Raw genomic sequence first — 23750 nt, 5'->3', positions numbered from 1 at the left:
TTGACACTAGGTTTAGGGAACGACAGACAGACGAATGGAAATGTGAAGACATAAGCGCTGGGAGGGCTACCACAAAGTTGCCTTGGTGGTTTGTAAATGCCGCAAAATTGGGTACAAACGAGGAAAGAATCCCGCAGATTTTTCGTAAAGTTGCGATAAAACCCGCTAGATGGCGCTTGTGCGGAGAAAACGGCCAAGTTCGATAGCAGCAATTGGGAAGCAGTAGTAAATAGGCAACCGCTGCGACGGCAATGCGTGTGTTATAAAAGCTCTTTAATAAAAATTCATGCATTATTGACAATTAAATATAAATTACCACGTTTCTAACCATGAAATATTTGTGTAAATTATGTAACGTAATCGTTAAATATTTTAGTTAATAAATGGATTCGATGCCATGCAGTTCTCGATGTGGAATATCGCAAATTAAAATGGAATGAAGACGGTAAGCAAATACGACATTTTTCGCCAATTTTCGCTTTGAAAATTGTCCCGAGACACTTATCTAATTATTTTCGTCGTCCTAGAAAAAAAAACGTCTGGCATGGACTTAGGGTATGAATATTGAGCCGGACCTCAGGCATATTATCAAAAATAAAAATACCGGTGCCAATAATAATAATAATAAACACTCAACGCTATCTAAGGTTAAGGTCGCAATAGGAATAGATTTTAAATTGTAACGGTCCAAAGGGCACCGATTTCAAAAATCGCGCCTACGTGAGAATTACGCGGGAACGCGTTGTTTAAATAAACGTCGTCAGCTGACCCAATTCTTTCGACTAGACACGTGAGGCGTCTATTAATGGCGAGAGTGACGCACGGAGCGTCTACCCGTTCATTTCGTCCTTAAAAATTATACGTCGCGGCGAGAAGACCCACGCGGCGCGATGCAAATAATTGAAGCCGCAAATGTGCAATTCGGCGTCCGCGCGACTACCAGGTTGTATAATGCACGGATAACTTCCGGTGAAATTATAATTAACGTTTATAATTAGCGCGTACTTGTAAGTACTATCATTAACTCTGAGAATTTATTCCGTAATTGGATTAGTTACCCTTGAGGAGAATTTTTCAGTTCGGACGGTAATTCTATACGTCTCCCATTATAGATTCAATTAGTGAGAGCAGAACAGACGATCTAAAATGCCTCGGCACCAGGAAAAAAGCTTCTCGTATCAGATAAAGGGCTCTTGGCGCAATTATAGATAAGAGATTTCACGTGTAAACTACTTCAAGTGGACTGTTTGCCTTGGTTCTGTGAAACAACAGATGTAGCATTATCTTGATACTTTGGCATATTCCTGGGTTGTGAGGGGGCCGCTAACTGGGTGTTGCCCGACCCGAAAGGGTACGGCCTCAGCTTCGCCACTGGAATATCTGCATTGGTGATAGCCTCTCCCTCTTCGTTCCATTAGTTTCCGATACCTCCATCCTTTGATTTAATTTCCTTCTTTCTTGTTTCTCCCTTCCTTATTGTTGTCCTCTCCCTGTCTCCCTTTCTGTCGCCGTTTCTTCCTATGCCTGATTCTTCCTCCACCTCCATTACTCGTATGCTTTCTTTCTTGATCTTGTGTCTGTCTCTGCTCCCCGAGGCCGCCATGTGAAGCAGGGTCGGCCTACTTTCCATTCCGAAGCACGTCAGATTAAGGTCATTGTTACTCCTGCTTATATACCAGCTGCCCCATCTTCGTCTTTCCTTCTAGTAATTCCCTTATCTTCTTTCTTGTGCCGTTTTCCTCGCTGATTTGGACGCAGTCCTCGAGCTATTCTATCTTGTCCGCGATTACGAGTAGATCGTCCTCCTTGTTATCTCCATGACGTTATCCAGTGCTATCGCGAAGAGCCTTGGGGAGAGCGGACATCCTTCTTTGTTTGATCCTGACCTAGCATTTTCCCCTTTTCCAATCTTCCTAGTATCGCCATCATTTTTTCCATCGTGGGGGGTCATTGGTACACATTTTTTGGTTTCCCGTTGTGTCCTCTGTTCCTTCTGTTCCAATGTTCTCTGCTAACTCTGCCAATTCCTTGATCTCATGTTGTTCAAAGGCTCTGCTTTTTTCATCTCTGCCCTCCCTTAGCTCTTTCTTTGGTTCAGGAGTGCTCTCCTGTGGTTGTCCATGGCTTGCTTTCTGTTCGGAGGCATGGTATTGACGGCGATCCTGCTCCAAGATGATCTCCCTTCCCCCTTTTTGTTCCTGATCTCGTTCTACTCCTTTCTACACCTCCCCTCGCACCTCACTTTTCATCTCTCCTGTCAGAAGGTTCACATCTCACCATTCAGTTCTCTCGCTTTGGTCCCTGTTCCATCCTTCTTCTTCGTAAACCACTATCTGCCTATTGTATGTGTTGGCCGTTGCAACCAATGACTCGTATCCTCCTCAAAATTTGTACCTTAACGGTTGATTACACCCCATCTTTTCCTTGATCATTGTTCTCATGGACGAAAAGAATATACCTCGAAATTATGATCCCCTGATACAAATTTCTCTTCTAAACATTTTTGATGAGATATATCGCCTGACACCTTCTCGTGTTTCTGCACTCCTGGATCAAATCTCTTCCTGTACTCATATTAAAGTAACGTAAAAAGATGAAAAATGTAGGTATTGCCAACTTATATTTTCCTGATTAAAATTTCTTTTAAAATGTATCAGGATCACAGAAATACAAGAAAATAAAACATTTATTTCGTGCCACCTCGCATTACTTTTTCAAATATTATAATCCTGCTGACACAAATTTCCATTTTTTATATCAAAATCACAGGAAAACACGTAGAGGTTATGAGCACGAACATCTGACTTAACAGAAATTTTTCTATTCCAATTTTTTCTGTATCGGAATCGCAGAAATGCTAAAACAATTCCTCTTGCACCTTTTTACGTATTACATTCTTCTGTTCCACAATTCTTTATTAAGAATTGTGGTATCAGGATCCGGGCAACGCAAGAACACCTTCTCGCATATTATTTGTCTATTCTAATTTTTTTTGTATCAGGATCACAGAAACGCATGAGCCTTAAAGATGTATTGCCTGGGCATTCTTTGTATGCGAATCCCGAAAATGTATTCGCTCACACCTTCTTGTACGTTCTGCTATCCTGATTTAACTTTCTCAAAGAGGCAAAATAATTATTGCGTAGTACATTCATACTTTCATGGTACAACAAATTTCTGATTTGAAACTGTTTTGAAAATTGTTGTCTAAAGATCGCAGAAACGTAAGAAGGTAAAGGTCTGTCTGTCTGTGTATCCAAATGTATCAGGTGCACATAAATTCGAAAAGGAAAAACGTTATCTCCTTCCACTTCACTTTCATCAATGTATTTAATATTTTAAATACATTAGTATTACCATTGTATTAAAACGATTGTGTCCTAAATCAATTTTTGACTATCAGAATCGCCGAAATTCCAGAACACCTTTTCATGCATTATATCTTCCGAAAACAAGTGTCTCTATTGTAAAGTTTTTTGTATCAGGATCACAGAAACCCCAGAAAGTAAAAGATGAATTACCTGACCATTTTTCACATATTCTCATTTAAAAATTATTGTCATATCGGCCGAAATGTAAGGAGATAAAAAATTAATCGTATGCACCTTAGTATATTCTCCTAATTCATATTTCTTCATTTCACATATCATATCTCCCCAATAGAAGTTGTTCTTTTATAAAAATGTTCGTATCAGGATCATAGAAATGCAAGGAGGTAATAAAAAATATATATCCTGACCACTTTCTCATGTATTATGTTCTCCTGATTAATATTTCTGATTTAAAAAGTACTACATTAGAACCACAGAAATGCAAGAAAGTGAAACATGTATTTGTGTCACCTACATATGTTGTCTCGTTACAAATGCTCGTAGTTCACAAGTTTTCTATTTTTAGTTTAAAAATTGTGATATCAGGAACCCAGAAACGCAAGAACACCTTACGTTATTATATTGTATTAAATATTGTATTAGAACGACAGTAATTCAAGGAGCTAACAAAATTCTTTTTGGACCTTCGCGCATATTATTCTCCTGATTGTTATTAAGATCCTAAGAACGCAAGAACACCTTCTAATAAGAAATTTTTTTATCACAAATAACTGTTGGACACTTTTTCCCGTATTATATTCTCGTAATTGAAATTTCTCATTTAGAAATTATTATACAAGATCTACAAAACTATAAGGAGCTAAGAAGTTTATTCCACGCTTTAGCACATATTAAATTCTCCTGATTCATATTTTTCTTTTAAAAAGTTATATCAGAAAGACCGAAACGCCTGTTTTGGAGTACCTTTTTTAATAATTGTAGTATCGGGATCTTAGTAACGCAAGAAAATCTGACATTGTAACCTCTTAATATTCTAAAATTTGTATCAGGATCACAGAAACGTAAAAGGTTCCTGGCCATTTTTCACGTATTGTGTTCCAATTTCTCATTTAAAAATTGTCAGATCGACAGAAATGCAAGGGGGTGAAAAATTAATCGTCTGCACCTTAGCATATTCTCCTGATTCATATTTTCTTCTTTTAAAAATTGATTTAAGAAATCTTTTTTTTAATTATGGTATCAGGATCCTACGAACGCAAGAGCACAATTTCACGTATCCGAATAGAAATTCTTCTTTTCTAAGAATTTTTGTATCAGGATTCCAGAAACTCACTAAAGTAAGATGAACTCTGTTCTTCTAATTGAAATTTGTCATTTAAAAATTATTGTATTAGAGCCACAGGAATGCAAGGAGATCAAAACGTTAGTAGTATGTGATTTTCTCATATTTTCCTTTTACAAATCGCATGAAGACGGAAACTCATTTAAATTGTGGTGTCAGGATCTTAGGGATGCAAGAAAGCTTACACTCGTATTATATCCTCTTGAAACAAATCAGGATCACATGCACGTAAAAAGACAAAGGTTTTAGTGTCTGTTATTCAATAGCTGATGTTTGAACTTCGTGATGAAAATTTTTTATTTTAAAATTTGTTGAATCAGTGACGCAAAAAAAGTGTATTGTAGTCTCCTGACTCAACTTTCATATTTAAAGAATATTCTATTGTAAGTATGATGTTTTCCTGATTCAAATTTCTTTTTTAAAAATCCTTATTAAGATAATAGAAATGCTAGGACGTCAAAGTTTTTACAAAATTGTCGGAACATACGCATGCAGGAAGGGACAGTTTGTTACCTTTACATGTACATGTCTCCTGCTACTTCAATTTTATGATGATATTTAAAATGATGTCCTCCTGATACATTTTTGTAGTGATTCACAGTCACACAAGTATTGTATCATTGTATGGCGATCAGAACAAAGCAGAAATGTAAGAAAAATGTCTGGCACTTTCTCACGCATGTTCTCCTGATCCCGATTCTCATTATTTTTTTAAAAATATGCTTTCATTGTTGTCAGTGACAAACAAGAAATTCTTCCCACGTATTTGTACACCTTTGCATATTCTAAAATTTGTATTATATGTATTTGTATCAGGAACGCAGAGTCCCTTGTTGCGTAAATAGACAAGTTCCACATTAATTACCGAAACGTATCGGTTCTCTTATCGTCAATTAATTAAAGTAGGTAGTAAATATGTTTCGGTCCGGTTTACAATATGGGAGTATTGAGTAGTAAACGACGCGAAGGTTTACTTATTTGTAATTGTTCGAAATGTGAATGTGTTTATAACCTTCGAATTATTGATTTGATGAGCATCATTTACTCGTTTATTTACTGATAACACTATCAGAGAAGTCAGTGGCTTCTCACTTGCGCCGCTGGCAGTGTGTTTCGAGGTCTTTGGACAATTAATCGGTGTTTTATTGTTCGGTTCATTAATATTCACCATTTTAATGATCTCAAGGAAACTCGTACACTGACCTGCTGCCACCAAGATCTAAGGAACAGGTAAAAATCTTGTTGCTAAAAATAAGGAGGAAGTATCGATTCGAAGACTGTTTACTTTCGTCGTCTTCGCATCGGGCAAACAAATTACTCCCCATTATATTAAATAAAATTGAAATCCGGGGAAATGCGATACAATTTGTACTCGCCTCGTCCCCAGCGGCACGTGCCCCCAGCGAAAAGGCGTCCCCAACGTGGGGCGGTATCGTAGTGCGCTCGTGTCAAATGCTAACGTGTCTTTCTCCTTTCAGATCTTGTAATGGATTGGGCCCTCAACGGTGTAAATACGACGGTGCCACGCAATGCAGGTCCCGAATGTGCGAATTACTTAAGTCCGCTCTGGCAAAAGATAGAAACTGTGATAGTGCTTTCCGCGGCGATTGGGTTATTTAAATGGGGCTACGATAGGATTTCCCTGCCGAGAGCGGCCTATGTTCGCAGGGACCGATCTGGACGAAGGGCTCTGCTAGTATTAATGTCGATAATATGGGGCATGGAAATAGGGTATAAGTTTTCTTCGAAAACTGTGATATATTTGTTAAATCCTTGTCACGTTACTACAGCAATACAGGTAAGTGTCCATCTACCTTCATTTCATTTTGTATTATTCGGTACGCACCCGATTTAATTATTTATTGATCGCTCGGTGTTAATTAGAAAATAACTAAACATCAAAGCACCGTGACAGAGACACGTTTGTACACACGTAACTTGCACTCGAAATTAACTAGTTATTGTAGTAAAAAAATAATATAAAACATAGGAAATATTTGAAGCCCCTGTAGCATAAAAATGAACAATTCTAATTCGGGAAAAAAGTTTCAGTAGGGGGAGTTTTTTGGCACTCCGATCGCATTCGGAAACCAGACTTTTGATGCGGCTCATATTCAATAGCACTGATCCTTGAACTCGTAGAAATCGATTGGCGAAGGTCTGACATCGCTGTCTCTTTTCGTACTCGAGTCAGACGAGGAACGGACAGACGGACAAAACCATCACATAAGGGGAGTTTTTTTTCTTTCGAAAAATTCCCCTAAAAACACGAAAAACTAAGATTTCAAAGAATCCGAAACGAGCGGTAGAGTTGGAGCAAATCTAAAGAAGCTAAAAGACGCCGAGGTGATCAAGGAAGCGTGAGGACTCAAGAGATGCTAGGAATCGGAAAAAGTCAGGAAATGTGGAAGACGAAGAAGTCAAAAAATGTCAAAGGCCAATAAGTCGTGATAAACGAGAAAGCCTAAGAAACCGATGTGCTTTAAAAAGAGATGCGAGGAGAACGAAAAACTAATGGAATCGGAAAGGTTGATGAAACTAAAGAAGGCGAAGTGGTCGTACTCAGGGCCGGATCTACATATTTGGCGCCTATGGGCCCCTCGAAATCCCCGCCTCCCCCCACCCCAGCCAATTAAAAGCATTTTATTAATATTTCCGCATCATTACAGGAGGTGATGGGCCTATATCTAATTTTACTTTTAAGAATATATTTAGGTTATTATTTACAATGTGAAATTCAGAAGAGGTTTTTCCAAATCATAAAAAAACATCAATTTCAAGTGTGCGTGATGTGACGTTATTGAGCCCCCCAGATACGATCATTAAATTGATAAAAAGTGCTAGAGGGCACATTAATTAAGCGTATTCTGAAGTCACTAAATATAGAAAGTACCGCAATCCATTGGGATCGTGTGTTAGAGAGAGAACGCATGATTTTTGCCCAAAAATGGCGGAAGTTACCAGATTCTAGTAACTTTAATGTTAGGGATTGTTCCACCTGTTTGGAGATATCTGTCAATGAATAAAGAATACCAGGAAGGAGCATTAATCAAGTTGTATACGAGAGAGAGTGTGACGGAAGTCGGCCATTTGCAAAAGCTACTTATGAGTCATTTGTTGCAGTGACATAAAAAGAATGGTTAGTTGTTGTGCTTGTGGTTGCTCCAAAACAGAAAAAAATAAAAGTTTGGGAATTACATTTCATGTGTAAGTATTGATACCAATATTATTTTTATAATTATAGTACATGTAAATTTACAAATTTTTTATCGGAATGTAGTTTGAGGTTAGTTAAACAAAAGTCATAGGCGGAGTAGACACATGGGGGTTTAGATTGTTTTCGTGTAAAATTCTTTATAATTGTATCCTTCTACAACTGTAAGGTAGGTACGCCACTGAAACAGGAAACTACTGTCCGCCATTTGCAAAAGCCATCGCGGTCGCACGTATATTGTTGATATTCTCCTTCCTGGTATTCTTTATTCATTGATATCTGTATATATTTTTATAAAACATGCCAGTACTATGAAGTTAGACACGGCTTCCTATAATTACCAGGCTCCGCTGTAAGAGCTGGCAACGCCGCATTCAATACCGAACAGTGGGCCTACCATCTCTACTGTTGTGTTACTGAATTAACCATTTTCTTTCATGTCGCTAGCATAAGTGCTATTGCAACTGGGCACACAACGTTTGGGAGGCTTTTAAAATTAATTTTATTAGACTCACTTTACATCAATTTGCACTGACACTGACATAAAATCATAGGCCAATGAAACAGTGTTGTCAAATTTCATACAATTTAGCCTGGTAATTATAGGAAGCCGTGAGTTAGGTTATAAAAAATTACAGCTATTCAGATTTTATTTGTCAATTTTTTTAAGTTGGCAGCAAATTTGCCCAAAAATGGCGGATGATTGCGGTACCTTCTATATCTAGTGACTTTAGCGTTTTCAACAACAACAAAATTCCCTAAATTTGCCACAATCTGAATCAAAGTTTACTTACTTTCATCGAAATGTGAGGTTATATCACTCCATATTTCATGATTACTTTTAAGTTGGTTTGTTTAAGAGTGTACGTAACATTACAACTTCCAATTTCTTAAGAAGTTATGTTATTTTTCCACGATAGTACTGTAGAATTTCCCAAATTTGGTTTTTTGGCGCCCCTAAAAATTTGCCGCTGTGGGCCCGGGCCCACATTGCCCCATGCCGGTCCTAGTCGTACTTATCGAAAAAATCTAAGAACTTGAGGAAGACGTCAAAGAAGTTACCTTTACAATTACCTTTCCGCAAAGGTGTTCCCATGGAGGTACTAGGTGTAATAGAGAAAATGCCATATTTTGTTGAGGGGGGTATTCATTCTATCTTCCCCCTTCCCCCCAGATGCTGCATTCCTCTTTTAGAGAGTTCATGAAAGTTGAGCGAGTGCCCTACCTTTAACGATCCCTTCTCGCTATTGACTCTCAGCCGTTAAGGTCAAAAGGGCTTTCATAGCTGCTGTAGGGGTCGTTTTCATTGTCCCCTTAATTCCAAGGCCAACTCTGCACTGCGCCTTGCTCTCCTACAGACCCACAGGGACCTTGTAGCTTTTCTCGTTATTTTCCAAATGTGATTTGAAGGTGAACGTGATGCTTCTCTCACTACCTCACCTTGGTGCCTTACATTGCTATGCCCTTTAGCTTTGTGGGCCCTTTTCTACGTGAGGTTTTTTTATGTCCTCGTTTCCAGATTTCCACTAGATCTGCATCACAACTGATACGGTCGCCTCAAATTTGCCACGTACTACAATCACTTTTGTTATAACTTGCTTTCCATAATAGTTTTAATCTATTATCTCAAAACGTCCCTAGAGCTACCCCCTTACAGGAGTGCGCTCTTTCAGCGACATCCACTGTGTGGATAGCAAGTTCACATGATTTTCATGGTTGATAGGCACATTGGCTTCAGCACCTCATCCCTCATGTGCCGCTCAATGAGTTAGACTGATGTCCACAACGGAACGGCGCCCGGCAACCGATAGTTGCTGATCCTCCATCCGTCACGCATCCTCCTCGGTCCGGCCCTCTCACCATTGGGATTTAGGTTATTTGCTGAGGTTGTCTCCTCCAGGTGGCCAAACCAAGACCCCCCCCCCCCCGCAACTTCTTGAGCCAATCAGGTTAGTGCATGGTATATCGATAGCCGGGCGGGCTAGCTGATCCGCGATTCTGGCTTTGGTTGCTATCAGTCACTGTTTCATAAGCGGAGAGCATCAGTGGCGTAACAGACTTCCGCAAAATTATAAACGGGACCCCTTTTTAGGGTAATTTTTCGAAAGAAAAAAAATTTCCCTTATGTGATGGTTTTGTCCGTCTGTCTGTCCGTCTGTTCCTCGTCTAACTCGAGAACGAAAAGACACAGCGATGTCAAACCTTCGTCCATCGACTAATTCAAGGATCGATGAGCCGGATTAAAAGTCTGGTTTCCGAATACAAGCCGAGCGGCAAAAATCCCCTACTGAAAATCTTATGCGCTTCGTATCTTGTTTCTCACTTGGCGCAGAAGACTGGGAAAGGGATGAAGTTCGAGAGACCGAACCAGCTGAAGAATTCGAGAAGAAAAGTGAAGAAGATGGAAAGCCAAAAAATTCACACAGAGAAGCAGGGATAGAATGGGTGGAAGGAATTCAATTTCAGAGGTGTGTCTCGTTTGGACGAGGATTTTTTATTGGCCTGTTGAAAAAAGCGGACGAATCCGGAAAAGAGCGAAGACGATATCCAAAAAGGTTGGAGTCAACGATCCGAAGAGCCTCGAGGGATTCTAAAAAAACGAGGAAATTTGCTAACCTGGAAGCCGATAAAAGAGCACCCCGAAAGTGGATTGATTAATCAATCATAAATTATGATGTTATATTTACTCCCTGATTTGACACAATAAACTCGTAGACAGAATGATCTCGTAGCACAATACTAAGGTCGGAGCCGTCTCCTTACAATGATACAGAGAAGCTGCAGATTACAACCTTCCTACGGTATAGAATTCTCCCGCGAAACCAAAAGTTCTAGGGTGTAGTTTTTTAGAACAGTTAATCATTGTGCTCATGGATTGGAAGACCGGGAACGTTTGGCATTAACGAGCTTTAGACACGAGTATGAGCACTATTAACTTACATATACTAATTTCAAGGGTCAAGTTTAATCCCCTTTTGTTCACTAGCGACGACACAGCTGTCCAGATTAAAGTAAGGTGGGTTGACTACGTGTTGAAAAGAGCGCATTTCAATAAACTGACGGTTTGAGCGTAACGTGAGGGAGTGGAAAGGTCACAAAAAAACGTTAGACATCCTTAAAATGTTTCCCGAAAACTCTCTATTCCTTATTAATTAAAAAATGCCTACAAAATAGCTTCTTATTAGCGCAGGCGGGCATCTCTAAATCGTTTGTTTAATTCTCCCCTTACGAATCAAACAAGAGTCAGGGCAAAAAATCATTTAACTAAATATGATGTCTCGTCTCCAGAAATATGGATTCCATTCAGAAAACAATGCTCGCTTATTTATTCTTACTGAAGGCCGAAGAAATCTGAGAAGTTATAGAACCGGAAGAAGTGCTTAAGAAGCTAAGGTTCTGAGAGAACGTTTGTATTAGACAGCCACTAGCTTTCTTAGCGTCATGAAGAAAGAAGCAGAAAAGAGCGAAGAAACTGAAAGAGACGAAAAATCCGACCGAGGAATCAAGCCGAAAATAATTAAAAATGGATCGGACTTTGAATCCAGAACTGTAAAATTGAAGAAGCCAAAGAAGCTAAGAATCTCTTTACTAAGGCAGGTGAAGAAGTCAAAAATGTGAAAGAAGTTGGGGAGGACAAGGAGGTTCTGTATTCTTCTCACACCATATTTCAGTATTAATGGTGTATTACTCATTTACGTGTCTAATAATCTTTTCAAAAGAACCGATAAAATCTCAACATAGACGACATAGGGTATCGGGGCACCCTTTCCCTATTACGTTACTCCCTAACTACTACGCACCCTTCCCCCTTTCATTTCAACCACCTGGAGGGCCACCTGCCGGTCTCGAAACCAAAAATCATCTCTGCTCTTAATATGCCCCAACTGCCGGTTTTACGCGATTATAAAGATGAAATTTTTCCGCGTCGAGTGACACACACTCTCATCACGTCCGCACTTCAAACTCAAATGCAGATTTATAATTTTGCAATTTAAATTCCGACGATTATTCTGAAATGTTGAGTAGGTTTTACACGATATAATATGAAAGCGCAACACGCATCTGCAGATGATTCATGCGGTTTGAATGGCATGACTTGAAATTATTAAATTTTGTAAAAAGTTGGCAAACGAGTGCATGCATCACGCTACGTCTGTTAGGGGCGAGTTTGCTAAGCGATCATAGACACACAATTCATAGTACGATCTCTGAGAAATTATGAAAAAGTGCTCGTGCACGTAATCAATAAAAGACTGATCGTGAATAAACAATTCCATGTTTAAAATGTAAAATAAATGCTTCTTGATTACTAAGTATTGCGCCGTAGTTTTCCATTCGGGTCCGGAACAAGCAGTTAGCGCCCCAGACATCGGGGCGCCAGCAGATCGGCTACCACCTTCACTCGTCTTCTACACCAACCACGACCTCTTCGACCACACCCTTCAGCAAACTATTCGCTCCTTATACTCTTAGCAAATGACTAAGCCAGATTCTATTCCTTCTCAAAATTGTTTTGTACAGAAATCTTCCTAGTACTGTTTGTTCCTGCAAACCCCTTGAACGCAAAGTAACTTAGGGGAAACTCTGGTTCGGGACCGTATAGCAAACCTAGTTACTTTTTTAGTAACTTTCAAATCTAGGGATTTTTCACATCTAGTGACTTTTTGCGGCCATATATTTCTGGGCGTTTGCAAACCTAGTTATTTTCTAGTGACTTTTTTAGTTAGAACAGGCCTTATAATACTACTGTCCACCTTTCACTCCTTGGCTATTCTTTTCCTTCGATTCATGTGCAACTTGAGGTACCTACAGTATCCTACTTTTCCTTAAAAATGCTTCTTGCGCCATTCCAATGCGCGTCTTTATTTCTTTCTAGCTTCTCCAATCATCTGTTACAATGGTACCTAGGTATTTCCAGGTTTCTACCTGTTCCAGCATTTAAAAAACAAAACAACATCGAATTTTTAGATAAAAACTTGTTTGTATGGAACACCCTGTATATTATTACACCATATAAAACCTTATTAAATTGTCCACAAAAGTGCTTAATGCACCATAGCCAAAAAACCAAATAACCAAGATCTTTCAATTTTCATTTCTATCTAGTCATCCGTGAAAATGCTAAAAATGCATAATAGTATTTAAAACAACTGGAAATAGTACTTACTATTATAGTAGGTTGATAACAAAACAAAAATAACAGGTGAAATATGCCTATGTTAAAGAATGTATTCAAAACCGTAAAGACAAAACACTGTCATTTTGCCATTTTCATGGATAACTAGATCTCGAAATACAAATAATTGAATAATTGGTTAGTTGAAGTATTTTGGCTACGTAGGGAATTTAATAATTGTACACTGTAATAATATACAGGGTGTTCCATATAAAAAAAGTTACAGTTTTATTATTATTTGAAAAATGCGACATTGTTTTGTTTTTTTTATTTCATACTTGGCTTCAGTAGATAAAAATACACAATTTTGGTCATTTCTAACTCTACAACTAAGAAAGTTAGTAATGTCGACTTAATTTTAAACACTCTGTATATCCTTCCTTTTTCTTTTAACATGTCGTATCAATTTTCCCCACAAAACACAATCAAATGCCTTTACCAGGTGAACGAAATATCAATTCAGAATCCTTCCTGTTTCCGTGTATCTTTCACTGATTATTTTTACACGTTCAATGGCACCTCTTCTTCTAAATCCGACCTGCTCTTTTGCCATATCTTCTTCCATTATCCTCACGAGCCTTCAATTTAACACTCTCAACAATATCTTCTCTGCATGTCCTTCCCTTCCTTTCTTTTTGAGCCAGAGGTATCTTCAGGAAATCTTCAGAGCATCCTCCCGATATATGCATATCATTACATAGAGACGTTAACTCCTTCTTCCTAAAGACACCACTGGAATTTCATCCATCCGCGTAGCTTTACTTGATTTCATCTTTCATTGCTCTTTCTAATTCTGATTCTTCTGTTTCCATTTCTAATTGCCTTGGTTTTTCATTTGTTTTTTAAAGATCTACCATATACCCCCCTCCATCGATTTAAAATTTCTTTTTCTTTTTTTAGTACTTTTTCATTCCTGTCTTCCAACTCCTGATGATCTCTTCCAGGTAACCTCTTATCCTCTCAATTTGTTCTATTTCATTACATTAATCATTTGGAGGTAGATTCATTAGCTTTTTTTTCCTCAACTCCTCTCTCTTCAATCTTTGCTATCATTTCTCGACTTATCCAAGGCTTCTTCGATCTTATTGGATCACTAACATATCCTTTCTTATATCCAAGGTTCACTTCAGCTGCTTTCAGCTTTCGCCTTGATTTTGTTTCACACTATACATCTTCCTCAACTTGTGGCGGCTTCAGATTCATTATTTCTTCATCCATCAATTTCCCCACTTCATACTTGTTCATACACTATAATTTATCTAAGCTCTTCCTCGATTATATTTTCTATTCTCGCCTTCTGGGTGGGCATATCCTCTTGAATCACTAATGTATCCTTGGGTTCAGCTTTAGAGCCATCATTCTATCACATTGGAAAATCAGCAGATCGAATTGTGTTTAATGAAGTTCCAACATCGATGCCAAAATGATTATTAGTAAAGTTCTTGAATTTGTGTACAAGACTGTTATAAATTAATGAATAATTAAATCATGAAATTGAATTGATCAAGAATGATCTCAATATGATTGCTATAAGGAAAACGGGATGAGAAAATTTTACTTTAGTAAAGATAAAATATGAGAAAATGGAATGAAAATGGTACTGAGAGAAGAGAGAGGGCGACCACGAGAAGTAATTACATTTTTGATGGGGCTGTACTCTGCCCTGTCAAATCGTGGGGTGATGGGGCAGTGGTCATTCACCTCCTTAGGAGTGGCCAATAAGTTATTATTTCTAGCATTGGAATCGTAGTTTTTTTCTGAGACACTTAAATGGCCCTTGCTTAGGAGGCGAATGACCACCACCCCATCACCTCACGATTTGACAGGACAGCGTACAGTCTCATCAAAAATGTAACTACTTCTCGTGGTCATCTTTTATGAAGTCTCAGGAATTTACTATTCATTGAAATTTCTATGCTTACCACTGATCATGACGATGAGGAGTTAGAGGAAATTTGTGAAGAAATTGCTGCAGTATTTTAATGGGGGATTGCGATTAAAAATGAGTTGCAGTCGAGTCACCTTTGGAATTTTTGTTTACATGGAAAATCGGACTTAAATTGAACTTCCAAAGACGACTGGATCACCACTCATTTTTGGTCGCCCGTTAGTAGTAGAGGAAGGAAGCATTGACAAAGTAGTGGAGCAAAGGTTTGGGTACCTTTAACCAGAATGGGGATAAAGTGGTCTAATTGTGTAGAGAAAATAGTTTGGTTGTTTGTAAAAGGCACTTTGTCTGAAGTCAGTGGCGACGTAAATAAGGGTGGAGGGGGGTCCTACCGGGGCCCCGTCGCTTCTGGGGCGCTTCCAGAATTATGTTGACGCAGTAGACAATTTAGTGACATAAAGGCACGTCGCCATGTCTACAGGGTGTTCCAAATTTGGCGAATGGGAGAAAGAAGAGGGGGGAGGGCTCAATTTTGGTGGGCAGCTACTCCGCCACTGTCTGGGCGTATTGCTATATGGTTGTGAAGCACGGTTGCAAAGAAGAAAGCTTGGAAATGCGGGTAAGGAGAAGGATTTTGAAGATGAATTGGAAAGGCAGGGGAAGAATAAGAATCACGAACGCCATTAACAACAGAAATAGAAATTGGTTGGGTGAAATGAAGTGTGGACGGAAAGGATGAAGATGAAGGAGAGGGGGTGCATAAGAGGAAGGCATGAGATCAAACGGGGTGGATGAAGAGTACCTGCATAGTCCTGCGATGTAGAGAACTGAAGATATGAAAAACGATTAACCAATTTATATCGACCAAATAATGGTAGACCTCTTACTTTTGGCACTGAAAAGTTTGGCTGAAGATCGAGATGGATGGAGAACTGCCACAGACCAATCCTAAGGATTGTTGACTTAGAGAGAGAGAAGAAAAATATACGGCCTACTTCATTAATTATGTAAAAATGAGAGAAGTAGGTCAGAAGGTGTCAATTTTTACTTAACATACCCATGTAGAATCGATAATGCGTGCTAATAACAATAAAGTGTAATTACGGAGAGTCCCACCGGCACGATATAACGATTTTATGAAGCGTTACGTAACAGTAATGTAACATTTTATTTTAAGAGAATGCGTCCTTTCCCCCGCCCTCAACTGCTCAAACATCTTCATCCCGGTTTTATGCGGCCATTTAAATTCCTCGCCGAATAACGCTCGGCTGGCAAATGTAGCGGAAGTTTGACTTAGAGAGCAAACTCCCTTTATCGAATTATGTTTACTGTATAGCTACAATCTACGATTTAATTGCATCTTGTAGATGCACTTTCGTATCTGCCGTCTCCATTAAACTAATTCTAATTATTCTTTTGCTTGTTTTCAGATATATTTATTAGCTGCGTCGCCTAGCGATATGGTAACGGCCGTATTTAGAATTCAATTGAACTTTCTTAATGGACCACTGTTAGCTTTCATTTTTCCAGAGACGGATACACGAATTGTAAGTATCCAACGGTCGAACTTGTCGTTTATTACTTTATAGCACTGAGTCATGTGGTCCTTTGAGCCAGATCATATTTGTAATTTGTATTTTCTGGCATTTTTGGCAGGCGAATCGTTTTTTGAAGGTCATTTTCTAAAATGTGGCTAAGTCATTGCCGTAATTTTCTGAACAATGTTTATTACAATGTTATTATAATAAGTTTTTTTGAAAAGTTTTCATGTTACATCATCGAAAAGAGAAAAAAAATCTCCATCAAATGAGCCATTTAAAAAATTTCAATTGTTTTTCGTTACTCATTTGTTTTCTGAAAGAAAAACAACTGAATGCTACCTTGTTATGAGAAATCTTTTATATAGAAAAATGTTGTATACATTCCATATTTACCGAGATATATATCCCCTCATAATTGACACCCTGTATAGAGTATAGAATATGTTGATTGACGTTTCGTAGTAAATATTAATCCGCACGTTTATACCACACATAAATTGGGCAAGGGCAGTCTCGTAGTCAGAGAGAAACTGAGTCGGTTTCGGGCCCCTTTCAAAATTTTCTCGAAGACGGCAAGACGCTCTTTATTTGCTGTACCATTAAGGAGCGCGGTAGCTCTCTGCCCCACCAAATCAAAAAGTATGCGGTGCGGTATCAAGAAATATACGCCGAATTCACGCTTAAAACCCGTAAAAGGTGGAAAAAATGTGTGCGAATTCCCCAAAAAAATATCTTCGACCCCAAAAAGTGATAAAATCTTATTTGGGCCCCGCCTCATACGTTTTCCTGGTCACTCGGTGACTTTGTTCCAGTGATGGCGACAAACCTCTGCTTCCGCAAGTGCACAAGTTCTGTATATTTGTTCACTTCCGCTTCCGCCTCCAATTTCGCTATTTTATAACAGTAGTATACCGCAAATATGGAAGGTGCGCTCTGATTGGCCGAACGGGACGACACGTTGCGCGAGCCGCAACCGTCAGACGTGTCGCGACTATTCAAGTTTTTATCAAATTTCTAATAGTATTTACACTTCTGCTTCCGCTTCCGCAAAAAAATACATTTGGTCTTCTGTTTCCGCTTTTACTTCCGTTGCATCACTGCTCTGTTCCGACTATAAATTGTACTCCTTTAAACTTTAAACTTTCTATCTTAATTTTTTGTTTCCTTGTACACAATAACAACATCCAAACATTTCAATCCCTTTACACTCCCATTCTAGCTATTTCTCCTTTGCCTTATTAACGTCTACTCTTAGCTCATCGTTTAGTCTTCTATGCGCTTTCCCTTCTTCCTCAATGTTTTGCATTTCCTACTTTCCCGCATTTTTTCTTATCATTTCTAGTGTTATCCAATGTATATTCATCCCTTCTTGTCTCGTCCTATTGTCCTCCCCCGCGACCTTTCATGTCACTAGTAAATTCCTATGCATCTACTCCCCTCCCTGCCTTTTCTATCGAGCAGGGTGTCGATTCATATGCCTGATGCTCATCCATCGCCCAAGAAACTCGTTGATACTATTGTAGAGAATATTCCAGAAATCCCGATAGACATCGTGGCGTGGCCATAGCGGCGATAAATAATATGTGACGCAATTTTTCCGTGAAATATGATGTGCTTGTTCGAGAGTATTCTAGAATACTCGTAAGACGGTACTCTATGTTCAATTAATATTGACAACAATTTCGCGTTTTTGCATATGTGAACTGAATGCAATTGTTATAAACTAATGCCTTTTTTTTAATGTTTCAGCTACCACTAGAAGCATCCATCTACTGGATTCAGCATGGATTAATGTTTGTTGTGCCTTATTATCTCTTACGACTAGGAGGTAAATCGCGAGCTTATTTAAAAATCGTCCCCTACTTGATTCGTTTCAGGAGTATATAACATTGAAAAATATTCGGATTTTAGTTGGAACGCCATGAGCTTGAGTTTCAACATTGTTTATCACTTCCTTGTACTACAATCAATCGCAGTTGTAAGTTACCCGATAATCGGCTTACCCATAACTTATTTGCTCGTTTTCAGCCTACGATGGTGAACTTGAATCATATGTTGTGTCCGGCCATTTTAGATCCATTCGAAGGTCCATACTACAGAATATTCGCAGTACTTCACCAGGCGCTGCTCTGTCCATTACTATGTAAATTATACTGTTTAATCGCTGCATTTTTATTAACCAAATTTTGGGCTACAAAAGTAAAAAGTACATTGTGTTGTGAAGTGGAGATGCCTAACACGAACGGTAATGTTTTAGGTAGAAATAGTCACAGTCACACCGATTAGAAATAAATTTAATTTATGTACCTACTTAATTAGATACCTTATAATAGAACGGCAATAATGCTAAGCCTTTGTAGCTACGATGAAGGTTTTAGAAAACAACGCAGTAAGGTCACGATAAATGTAATTCCCTTGTCATAGGAGGCGACACTGCAGCTACCAGTCAATCACAATCGGAAGAATGAAGCGAATACAAAAGTGTAAGCGTGATCTTACTGTACCAGAATTCATATCTCTACTTAGAATAGGAAATAAAGATTTAACAGCCTCCTGGTGCGGGGGTTTCGCCTATTAAATGAATTTATTTATCCTGAGCAGGTTTTTTTTGATATTGCACTGTTACAAAATGCAATGTTGAGAGTAGCGAGTATGAGACAAAAAAACGAAATACACCACATTGAACTTAATACAATAATCTACTCGATTTTAGACATATTCCTTTGGAATTTTGCAGCTATACGTTCTTATTTATAAATTTCCGTAGATATGCGAGTGGTGCTAAATTTTCCAATTGTTTAGCGTATACTTAATTATTTACAGAATTATATATGCGATGTTAAATTATAAATAAAGAGTTATCTATCAACCTTTATTTTTTAGTGTAAGGATCAATATGTAAACTATCATTAAAAATCATTAATATGTAAATACCCATGTACATTTGGTAAATTATTCTCCTGTTATCAAAACGAGAAAATTGTTACGCTAATTATCCTGTAATTACATAATACTGTTCCATCTAAGTATGATATTTATGGGTAATCTCGGAATTTTGCTCATCATCCATCTGTTTAAAATTGTAGTGTAACTTTTGTGAATCCCAGTCGTCTATCTCATAAAAATCTGTTGTAGGGATTTCTTAAAATGTTTTTTTAATCTTTTTTTAGGGGTAACGTCGTGGGCTGTGCCATATTTTGAAAAAGAAAAAAGGAAACAAATTTTCCTGGCGTTATTGCCAACCCTGCCATTGTAGGATTTGCACAAATAGTATAAATATGTATTTTGTAGCTGGTATCTATTTATTTTATTTATTTATTGTTCCTCAAATGGCAGTTCAAATTGTACGGAGTCTTGCAAAATCTGTAGAGCAATAATTGTAGTTTAAAGGCCCGGTTTTTGAATAGATAGATTAAATACAATAAGTACTAGTGCGCCATCTCCATGGCAATCGATACACTTTCTATCAATTATAGTTTTAGAAGTCTAGTTGAGATGTCGCCACGTACGCACCTTCTTGTAAAATTTTATTTGAATTTATGCGATTAATAGCAACGTTGCACTTATTATTCATTAAATGCAGTGCCGTTTTTAAGATTTTCGGGGCCCTGGGCCATTCGTTCGTGGAGGCCCTCCTTACCCTCAATAAAAACGGCAGATTGGGGAGATTCAAGCAAATCCCTAATTTGAATATGAGCACTCGATATTTGTGTAGCCGGGTTTGTAGGCAACACATCATGCTCAATGAACAGAAAACATTTATTTTTGCAATTCGTAACTTCTTATGCATAGAGGAGTTTATTTAAAGCCCTTGGAAGAACAATTTCAATAACAGGTACATTAAACTGAACCGTTTTACAACAACTTTCACACGAAGATCGCACAAACAACATATTTTTTCGTGATTGCAAACTGCGTAACACTTTTGCCTTATTTCGCTACCGCTAATTTCTATGGGGCGCCGTTTGTGTCATAATTATGTACCCGTAAAATATGTTTCTTTTCTTAAAAATATTATTATTTGGTTGATATATGGAAGTTTTTGAACGTTTATATATATAATTTGCGCATTTATTTATATATACATAATTGTCTATACCTAAATATACCTATATTAGATTAACTAAAACCATAGAGTAAATAACGTTTAGAGATACCGCGCTGTGTAAATTTTTATCGGCTAGGGACTATCCTTGAATATAGATGGCCATTGAATGCATCAAGTGTCTCCCTCTTAATTCCAGAATAGTGTATTTATTTTCCGTCTAGGATTCAAACCTACGCAATTAAAAGCTCGCGAGTACCAAGCTTTTTATGATATAATTATGTAACTGTATACATGTCGTACGTCCCACGCATTGCATACCTATAAATTGCGCAGCCAGCAAAATGGTTTTTATTTTCATAACTTGCGTCTACATTGTGACTGGATATTATTATTTATAATATGTGCGCGCCAAGAATTAAAAAAAAAGGGTTATATTATTGAATGAAGACATGTTTAAATACCTATCTACATAATGGGGGGCCATAAATATTTATTAATTGAAGACATAAAACCCAGATATTTGCAATATTCGGCAAAATAGCCTTTAATCGGGGTATATTGACCTTTTGTTTTGCTTAATAACCTACTGTAGATTCCTATATTTTGATTTGATTACCAGAGAATTTAATTTGACCTCATCCGGCAATCTACGCTAAATCTTTTAAGTTGCATGGTTGCACAATAAACAATAATTAAAACGCGATGTCTCTTTCGTATCGTGTTTCGTGATAATTGGGAGCATTTGTGGTCTGTGGATATGGGTATCTAAGAAACTATCGACCTATTATATTTAATAGTTTCCGTTTTTCCCAAAATTTTGGAAACATGCATGGTTACGCGACTTGTTAGCTGCTTTGAGAAATTTTATCTTCTCCATACATCGCTTCATTGCTTTATCAAAGGAAAATCTATGGTTAGCGGTCTATTCAACTCTATTGAGTCTATTTTGAATTTTGATATGTCCAAGGTTCAACCACCACCTACTAAACCTAATACGGAATTACCTACTGGAAATGTCCATCACTGGATCACATTGTAATTTAATATCTCGATCGAGTGACGTAAAGATCCAATGTGACATAAAAAAGTTTATGTGATTTAGTCGAAACCCACAAGTCATGAAAATTTTAAGTTAGCACCATTAGCAAGATGAGAAAAAATTACTAAGGGTTTTGTTAATGGTTATTTGTTCGTATCTTTGAAAATAAATGAACGCCACCGCATTTTCTAAACATTTTTCGGTTTTTGACCATAAGTTCGTTATTTGTAAAGCTACAAGAAACTCCGAAAGGGAAAATTAATCAGCATAAAATTCTGCAATTCTGTGCGACTTTGTATCACACCACACAACACTATTCGAGGATTCCCCCAGGTGCATGGCGATCAAACTGTTCTACCATTTTCCACAAGAATTGCGGACGCCTACGTCGGCCAAAAAATTTAAAAGTCAAGTCGGTGAATTTTTCACATTTTCACCAACAACTCATACCTCGACTCATACCATCACGTCAACGAATTCCTCCAACCAAGGCCTGCGCGACTATGATTTATTGTAATATGGATATGATGTAAATGATCAGAAATTGGGGAAAAATAATTAAAACAGCTGAATTTTTCCGCGGGTGAAATCCCGGAGGTTGAAAGGGGTGGAAAGTGGTACTTGGCAATTTGTGGTAATAGGTACATATTAATTTCGGGCGAAAATGTTCAATGTAACAGTTATAGAGAATAAAATGAACAACTTTTCTATCTGCGCTATTTTCACATTACTTACCTCTAATTTTCCTAGAAAAACCGGAAAAACCTTTTTTCGTTTTTTGTTCTTACTTTTGCGAAAAAAAGTCGTAAAGGTTTGAAATTTGTAGGAAACGTAGCTACAAACAAGGAGACAATTTTTTTGGGACCGGAAAATTGAACCGTTTCCGAGATATCACGATTTCTGAAAAAAACACATCTTTTTCAAGGAGATGAAAAATCTATTTTTTTTCATCGCACAGAGGTGCGGGGGGTAGTAAAATTTTAGGGAAGACTTATATTTTAATAAACAAAAATAAAAATTATTATTCCTATAGAAAAACTTCTAGAAAATCGCCAAAAACTGGAAAAACAGATTTAAGATATACATGATTTTTGACATGATCAATGAACGTTTTGGATGTTAATAAAGATTTTTTCGAAATCTATCTTCTTGCTTATCTTTAATGTTTGCTAAAATATTGTCTTTTGTTTCCTTATGCTCAACGTTTTAGTTAAAACATCTTTATTATTTCTTTTTTCTGCATTTTTACCACAATAAAAGCAATTCGAAGTAAAATCGCTTCCTGAACAATTTGTTTTTGTTCACTTACTCTTCTTCCTGGCTATGTTTTACAGCTGATGCAATTGCGTTGGGCTTGTTGATAAACTTGCAAAATAAAATTCCCTATAAGAACGTCTGTTTTACCGGCCAAAACAATAAATGATTTGAGAATTGAGATATAAAACCTGGAATAAACTTCATGATAGATTTTTCATCTCCTTGAAAAAGAGGTGGTTTTTTGTGAGATCTCGGAAACGGTTCAACTTTACGGTCCCAAAAATCTCTCCTTTTTTATAATAAAACAAGCTATGTTTCCTCCAAATTTCAAACGAAAAAAACGATTTTTCCGGATTTTCTAGGAAAACTGGAGGTTATGCTGGTTATGTGAAAATAGTGCAGATACAAAAGCTGTTCATTTTTTTATTCTCTATAACTTTTGTATTGACCATTTTCGTCTAAAATTAATTGCTTTCCCACAATTTGCAAAATATGTACCGCTTTCCACCCCTTTCAATTCCCGGGATTTCACCCGCCGAAAAATTTAGCTGTTTTAATTATTTTTCCCCAATTTATAATCATTTCACCTGCCTGAAAAACCCGGTTTTGCCCCGTAACTAATTTTTTTTTTAAATAAATTATTTTAGCAGCTAGCTTTTTAGTCTGGACCACGGTGGTATACGGTGGTCTATACCACCGTGGCCTGGACTAATATGGAAATAAATGAAATGAGACATTTTGATAAAATATGGATTTTTGTGTAATTTGTCGTTTGCTGTGGAATAATCCATGAAAAATTGTATAACAGAACGATTTAAAAAATGTTTTTTACGCATAATTAACGAAGTAAATGTGACTGTTTCGTAATTGGTAACGTTCCCATTTGTATTCTGTGTCAAGACGAATCCAACGA

The 23750-nt window shown here is 37.6% G+C and overlaps 1 protein-coding gene across 4 annotated transcripts in view; it reads left to right on the top strand.

The window, feature by feature from the left end:
* The window catches only part of LOC116170878 (transmembrane protein 164), a 106684-nt gene extending 87322 nt beyond the window's left edge, over window positions 1-19362 (top strand). Inside the window, exons 1-6 of one of the 4 annotated variants that reach the window (XM_031487423.1) lie at window positions 224-445; window positions 6153-6472; window positions 16383-16499; window positions 18243-18321; window positions 18371-18471; window positions 18522-19362. In XM_031487423.1, the coding sequence (XP_031343283.1) occupies window positions 6161-6472; window positions 16383-16499; window positions 18243-18321; window positions 18371-18471; window positions 18522-18779 (867 nt within the window). In that variant the 5' untranslated portion in view covers window positions 224-445; window positions 6153-6160 and the 3' untranslated portion in view covers window positions 18780-19362. Of the gene's footprint in view, window positions 1-223; window positions 446-850; window positions 1008-5745; window positions 5905-6152; window positions 6473-16382; window positions 16500-18242; window positions 18322-18370; window positions 18472-18521 lie in introns of those variants that run through there. The other 3 variants (XM_031487426.1, XM_031487425.1, XM_031487424.1) reach the window with 3 other exon arrangements.
* Window positions 19363-23750: the final 4388 nt, after the last annotated feature.

The sequence above is a fragment of the Photinus pyralis genome, unplaced genomic scaffold (genome assembly GCF_008802855.1).
Source record: "Photinus pyralis isolate 1611_PpyrPB1 unplaced genomic scaffold, Ppyr1.3 Ppyr1.4_LG5, whole genome shotgun sequence".
NCBI lineage: Eukaryota > Metazoa > Arthropoda > Insecta > Coleoptera > Lampyridae > Photinus > Photinus pyralis.
This window is presented reverse-complemented; position numbering and strand designations above follow the sequence as displayed.